Genomic DNA, 7,302 nt, shown 5'->3' with positions numbered 1-7,302 from the left:
CCTTGGACTTACAAGGAGCCTAGAGGATTCAAAGAAAGCCAAGTCTAAGTTCAAGATGATGGTAGACTTGCATAAGCAAAAGCATGAGGCTAATGGTGGAGATAGTGGGAAATTCCCACTTGGGTTCAGGTGGTAAGTGCTCTAAAAATTTCTTCTTGTGGAAACATAATACTTCTTGTAGAAACATAATAATTCTTTGGACTTGCATCATTCTATGTTGTACTCTCAATGCCAAGTCATGAACAAGGTTGGGTATACTGTAATAGTATGCAACACCATGCTATCAAATTGTCCTAAGATTTTTTTTGCCTCATTCCATAGATGCATGTACACCCTACCCTAGATCAAGTGGTGTTCAACAAATCTATCACTCTGCAGTGTTGTCTGTGTTTTAGGTCTTCAATCATGACATCATGACTTTCAAATGATGCACACAACTTAGCCAAAAGAGTTGGAAAATATAAAATGCACTATTGCATTTAGCATATGGTTTTTCTCTTGGATGTAGTGTCTCATGTAGCATTAAAAATTATCCAACCATTTCTCAAAGTGGAGTACAAAGAAATCCCTTACATGCCAATTTTGCATACGTTGGGCTTTTTGGTTAAAGATGATAAAGCTATCAAATCAACTCTATGTTGAGCTTAGGGCATGCAACACTCTTGATGTACATGAGTACCTCTTGATTATTAGTCTTTACATTATCATTGAATAAAATCTACTTGAGTTTATAGTAGGTTTACAGTATGCAACACTCTTGATGAGGCAGCATACATCGGCACCTCTTGCTTATTGGTCTCTATATTGTGGGAGGAAAGAGTTCTCCATGAGTTGTCTACTGGGTGTAAGTGTCTACAGAGAGTACTGGCTCTACGTATGTTTACTAGGTGTAAGTGTCTACAGAGAGTACTGGCTCTACGTATGTTTACATTATCGTCGAATAAAATCTACTTGAGTTTATAGTAGGTTTACAGTATGCAACACTCTTGATGAGGCAACATACATGGGCACCTCTTGCTTATTGGTCTCTATATTATGGGAGGAAAGAGTTCTCCATGAGTTGTCTACTGGGTGTAAGTGTCTACAGAGAGTACTGGCTCTACGTATCTCCACCTTATTAATGGTGCTAGGGGAGTGTCGATTCTACGGGATCCTCAATTTTCTCAACTTGCCGAAATACTCCTCTATAGCTTGGACTCCCCCTAGCTTCTTTGGTGGACTCTTGATTTGGGTTAAGTGCCTACATAGAAAACAAGCTCAACCAGCTCGAGCTATTAGGGATGTGACGAATGATCATCCTCTAACGATGTTTCTGGCCACCCATCAACATGGCACAACATTGGCCATCCTCCCAAAAGGGGGCTTGGGGAATGCACCCACATTCTGTGCGTACTAGTTGTGGAGGCTGGGTTCACTGCTGACCATCCTCCAAAAGGTGGTGTGAAGGGCCGCCATCCTAGTTGGCCCAATAGGAGGGAGGGACCAAGTATTGACACAAAAGATTTGTGTATGGCCAATGAAAGCCGCTCGCTCACTCCATGGCTGACTCTTTCAAGTGCTACATGATTGGCCCATTCCATTTCCTCTAACCAAGCCGCCCGCCCACGTGATTGGCCCATTTTGTTTCCTCCAACCAATCACAAGTTGGAGACAAAAATTAGCATCTAATGATGGGCGGCTAGTGTGAATCACCACACGCGGCGACCATCCTCCAATTCTCAAGACACAAATAGGCAATGGTTTTTGGCCTGCCACGGAAGGCCTAAGTGAAGGCGATTCAGAAGCAAAAAAGGCCATTTTTTATTTTTTTTAAATCATTGCTGGGCCTCTCTCTCTCTTTCTTTGTATCCCTCATCGTTTTCAATTCATCATCTCCATCCTTAGAGAGGCCGTATGAATGATTTACTATCATTCACCTTGTTTTCTTTCTTTGGGTTGTACTGAAATTGAAAGTGCGATAAGGGTGAAATTGAAAGTGCGATAAGGGGTGACCAAGATAGAATCGTGAGCTTCGAAGTGAGGACCGGCAACAAATACACACCCAGAGTTCCTCACCTCTCCACTCATCAAGTTACCTGCTTCGAGTTCTTCTCGGATGATGGACATTCATACAGCAGATCCCTGTCTTGCATCAACCGCAACGAAATTATGCAGCAATAGCTTCGCTCAGGGTTATCGCTCAACGATTTTGCGTAGCTCAGATCCGCACTCCGATTTGATCGCATCTGATCTGCGTAGACAATCAAGCCTTCGCTCTCTTATTGTTTCCCTTGAGGACAGTGGAGCTCTGGTGGAGGGAAGTGCGCGTTCAGGTACTACCATAATTTTACAACTGTCGAAATTGAGAAAACCCGTTTTTACATGGGCACATTGTAACCGAATAGGGCCTTATTCAGGGACCGAGCGTTTATGGAAGCAGTACTTCACTGAACCCTCCCAGTGGTGGGACAAACGAGAGAGCAAAGTAAGTGTGAGACAAGTCTAAACTGAATGATTTGCACAGGTAAAGTGTAGATTGGCTAGTCTGACGAGACCCTTGTGAAATCTTAACAACAGACAAACCCAAGATCTCCCGACTTCAGAGATAAGATGGTAGACGGTTGTTACAACCCAACTTGGGTTGAAGACATGCACGAGAAAAAAAACACAGCATCCACTGGTCAGGCCCAAGACCGTGGCTTGGTGGAGGAGTGTGGGAAGAGCTACTTCAGGTCTGGACTAAAGGTGAATGCATCTAAAGGGCAAGAACGTCGAGGGAAGAGTGGCTGGGAAACGCTCAGCTTAGAGGAGGCACTCACGTCTGTAGAACAGATGCCCCAGCTGCCTTCAGTTCCGAACCTTACGTGCATCTTGCATAAGTGTAGAACATTGAAAAATTTAGCGTATACCAAGCGCTTGTATGCTTACATGTGCAAATGTGGGCTGGAAGATCATAGATCCCTTGGGAACTATCTTGTCCTGATGTTTGTCCAAGTGGGAAACATGCGTGATGCTCAGCAGGTTTTTAACAAGTTGGTTGATCGTAATTTGTATTCTTGGACTTCTCTCATCGCGGGTTATGTTGAACGTGGGGAATCAAGGCATGCCCTCGACCTCTATCAGAAAATGCAAGAGGATTCCGTATATCCTAATAAGTATACCTTTGTGGCTGTACTGAAGGCTTGTGCTAGGCTGAAAGACTCAGAATTAGGACAAGAAATACATGCCGAGATTGCCAGAAAGGGGTTGGAAAGAGATCTTTATGTTGGCAGTACCTTGGTCGATATGCACGCTAAATTTGGCTCTCTTACAGAAGCTCAAGAAGCATTTGACAAGCTGCCAGTTCGAAACGTGGTCTCATGGACTGCACTAATGGGAGGATATGCTGAGAATGGACTTAGTGAGGAAGCACTGGACTGTCTTGAGCAGATGCAACTAGAGGGTCTCTCTCCAAATGCTGTCACATTTGTTTGTACCTTGAAAGCTTGTGGCAGCATAGGAGCCATAAACAAGGGCCAAGATATACACACTGAGATTGCCAGAAAAGGGCTGGAAAGATATCTTGTTGTTGGCAGTACCTTGGTGGATATGTATGCCAAATGTGGCTCGCTTGCTGAAGCATGGGAAGTCCTTGATAAGCTGCCAGTTCGAGACGAGGTCTCGTGGAATGCACTTATGGCAGGATACGCTGAGCATGGGCGTGGTGAGGATGTGCTGAACTGTCTCGAAGAGATGAAACTGGAGGGTTTCTTTCCAACGGCTGTCACATTTGTTTGCAGCTTGAAAGCTTGTGGCAGCATACGAGCCATGGACAAGGGCCGAGGAATACATGCTGAGATTTCCAGAAAGGGACTGGAAGGCCATCTTTCTGTCGGTAACACCTTGGTGGATATGTATGCCAAATGTGGCTTGCTTGCAGAAGCATGGGATGCATTCGACAAGCTGCCAGTTCGAGATGAGGTCTCGTGGAATGCGCTAATGGCAGGATATGTCGAGCATGGGCTTGGTGAGGATGCGCTGAACTGTCTGGAACAGATGCAACTGGAGGGTCTCTCTCCAGATGTTGTCACACTTATCTTCAGCTTGAAAGCTTGTGGCAGCATAGGAGCCATAGCAAAGGGCCGAGAAATTCATGCTGAGATTGCCAGAAAGGGCCTGGAAAGACTTCTTTCTGTTGGCAACACTTTGGTGGATATGTATACCAAATGCGGCTCGCTTTCTGAAGCACGGGAAATGTTTGACGAGCTGCCAGTTCAAGATGTCGTCTCTTGGACTGCACTAATAGCAGGATATGCTGAGCATAGGCTTGGTGATGAGGCGTTGAACTGTTTCGAAGAGATGCAACTGGAGGGTTTCTCTCCAGATGCTGTTACATTTGTTTGCAGCTTGAAAGCTTGTGGCAGCATAGGAGCCATAGACAGGGGCCGAGAAATACACACAGAGATTGCCAGAAAGGGGCTGGAATTAAATATTTCTATAGGGAACACCTTGGTTGATATGTATGCCCAGTGTGCTGTGCTTGCAGAAGCCTGGGAAGCGTTTGACAAGTTGCCAGCTCGAAGCATAGTCTCGTGGAGTGCATTGATGACAGGATATGCACAGCTAGGAGAATGTGAGATTGTTTTTCATATGCTTGAGAGAATGAGAGGAGAAGAGGTAAAACCAGATGGGGTCACATTGTCTATTGTGCTTACTGTTTGCAGTCACACGGGTCTAGTGGAGAAGGGCCAGAAATATTTTGAGGCCATGAGCAAAGACTATGGCATCACTCCAACCATTGAGCACCACACTGGCATGGTTGATCTCCTTGGCCGTGCAGGGCAACTAGACAAGGCAGTAGCGATGGTGAACAAGATCCCTTTTGATCCTAATATTGTGGTGTGGCTTACTGTGTTGAGTGCTTGTCGAAAGTGGGGTAATGTGGAGCTTGGAACACTGGCCTTTGAACGTGCGGTGCAATTGGGTGAAAAGGATTCTGCGGCTTATATTTTGATGTCTAACATCTACGCAGATGCTCACATGTAAGAGGAAGGAAAGAAGATTGAGGCAATGAGAGTGAAAGAATAAACATGGAAGAAGCCAAGAGAGAATCGGTAGATAGACATTGGTGGTATTTTGGTGGGGGAGACGGGGCATTAACCAAAGCAAATATATTTAGGCAAAGTTAAAAGATCTTTCCCTCCAAATGTGGAAGGGTATGTCCCACATTTGCATTGGGTGTCGCAAGATGTGTCCATTAATGAAAGAATGATCAGCTATGTGGGCATAATGAGAAGATGGCTATTGATTTTGCCCTAATGAATACACCCAGGAGACACCCATGTGTGTTGTCGAGAGTCTCCAGGTTTGTAAGAATTCACATGCAGCCATTGCACTCAAATCAAAGATTGAGCAGTGAACTATTCTCATCAGAGATGCAAACAGCTTTCATGTGAGGACATTGGTGACACTAGTGCATGTACAATAGCTAGTGTCCCTCTTATGGAAAACGTTACTGCTAGAATGATGGAAATACATGTTAGTGTATTCAGAGGAGGATGAAATTGAGCTGGACACGATTGCTGTTATAGCGCCCTGCCTCTACAGGATCTTGAATCTAGGGCTAATTCTGAATCTACAATAGCTAGTGTCCCTTTGAGGTTCTAAAGATTCTCTTCACAATTTTTTAAACATGGTCACATGGGTTTGACATAATGTGACTAACCAAGTCTATTTCATATTGGATATTTGGTCTCATTACGTCATTAGTTAAATCAGTTTCGCATCGTGAGACTACTCACTTGAAGATTTGCTTCATAAGTTAATAAAAATGCTGACGTGGGTTTAATATAATTTTGAAGGTATAGCATATCTGATATCTTGTCTCATTACTGTCATTAGTTAAATCAGTTTGCTAAATGCTTGTCGATACAATGTAGCATCTTGAAACTGCTCACTCTCACTTTTAAAGGTATTGTAATATGTTTCAATTGGAGTGTTGACAGGTTTGTATTCGTTGATCCTATCAAACTGCTTGAGCATTCCTTCAATATCATCTTTGATTGAGAAAGTTCCCATCGTCTGACCTATTGATCTCAATGTTCAAAATATACTGCAATTTTAGCAAATCTTTTGTGTCGAAAATTACCTACACAAGTGAACCTTCACTGATCTATTATCTTGATGCTATTGCTTGCCACCATTAGATCATTCACACAAGATGCAATGATTGCCAGATTTTCATTGTGCTTCACAATGTTTGATTAAGCAAAATTGTATAACCGAAGGCTGACTCCACATCTTTACTTACATTCCAACGAAGATTTTCTTCACGAGTTTTTAATGATGCTTACATGGGTTTGACATAATTTGACTATTGCATATTTGATATTTGGTCTCATTGTTGTCATCAGTTTAAATGTAGCACACTCTTGGAGGTCTATGAATAATTCAAAAGTCCAATATTTTTTTGCATGAAGTAATAAGCTTTTGGTGTAGTCATCAATGAAACTAAGAAAATACTTGCTTCCTTCCAACGATGGTGTATTGAGCATATATCTAGCAATATTTATATGAACGTGGACCACATGCCTTGGTTATGTATTTGACAAGAAATGGTTTGATGTGTTGTTTGCTACACACACACATCCTTCACAAAATTCCTACTTCTTGATCGTTATCGAGGTTGCATTTATTCAAACAATTAAAAAAAAAAAAAGCAAAAACTTCACTTGAATGAGCAAGTACTCCAAATTAATGCATGCATTCTTGATTCAGAATTTTTTTTCAAAACAAATTTATTTCAAAATAGTTATTTTGTATAAAATACTTATTTGACCATATATATGATGGGCCACACTTTGTTTTGCACAAAATTTGGCTTGTTCCTAGTGTTTTCCATGAACACCTACTCGTATTTAGGCATATTTTGTTGTTATACTCTAGTAATTAACTAGTCTGTGTGCACCTTCTATCCTTTGAGAAATGCTTCTTAGATAATGTATGTGTGTAAGAAATGTGTGATTTATTTCACAATTTTAATGTGATCTTATGACTCAACATTGTATCCCTTCAATGATAGTGTGAGTTCTGGCCATTCCATGCTTCTAGGAAAGTATTGGGAGTGATATTTTTGTTAAATGCCTTATTTCAGAATAATGATATTTGATTACCTATTCTTAGTCTTCTAGGTCAATGTGCTCGATCAAAACTATTTTAATATGGCTCTTTCAACGCTAGTGTATGTGGTCCATTTACATTCACGCATTCTATCCTTTGGGCACAACATGTGAGATATTGTTTTAGGTACGGGAGATCAGAAAGTTTCAGAAGTCCATTGATCTA

At 42.1% G+C, this 7,302-nt stretch overlaps 1 protein-coding gene across 2 annotated transcripts; it reads left to right on the top strand.

Moving 5' to 3' along the window:
* Positions 1-1,946: 1,946 nt before the first annotated feature.
* LOC147900854 (pentatricopeptide repeat-containing protein At3g16610-like) lies at positions 1,947-5,648 on the top strand. 2 transcript variants are annotated; one of them, XM_087376332.1, is made up of 3 exons: positions 1,947-2,312; positions 2,397-2,464; positions 2,557-5,648. In XM_087376332.1, exons 1-3 carry the CDS (start codon positions 2,096-2,098, stop codon positions 5,002-5,004), a joined length of 2,733 nt encoding a protein of 910 aa, XP_087232458.1. In that variant the 5' UTR covers positions 1,947-2,095; the 3' UTR covers positions 5,005-5,648. The 2 variants fall into 2 exon arrangements, with proteins under 2 accessions (XP_087232458.1, XP_087232457.1); XM_087376331.1 differs by having other exon boundaries at positions 1,947-2,464.
* Positions 5,649-7,302: the final 1,654 nt, after the last annotated feature.

Source organism: Dipteris shenzhenensis, chromosome 6 (assembly GCF_047967505.1).
Source record: "Dipteris shenzhenensis isolate YYH24624 ecotype China chromosome 6, Dip_SZ_1.0, whole genome shotgun sequence".
NCBI lineage: Eukaryota > Viridiplantae > Streptophyta > Polypodiopsida > Gleicheniales > Dipteridaceae > Dipteris > Dipteris shenzhenensis.
The sequence above is the reverse complement of the archived record's forward strand: the minus strand, read 5'-3'. Positions and strand labels throughout refer to the sequence as shown.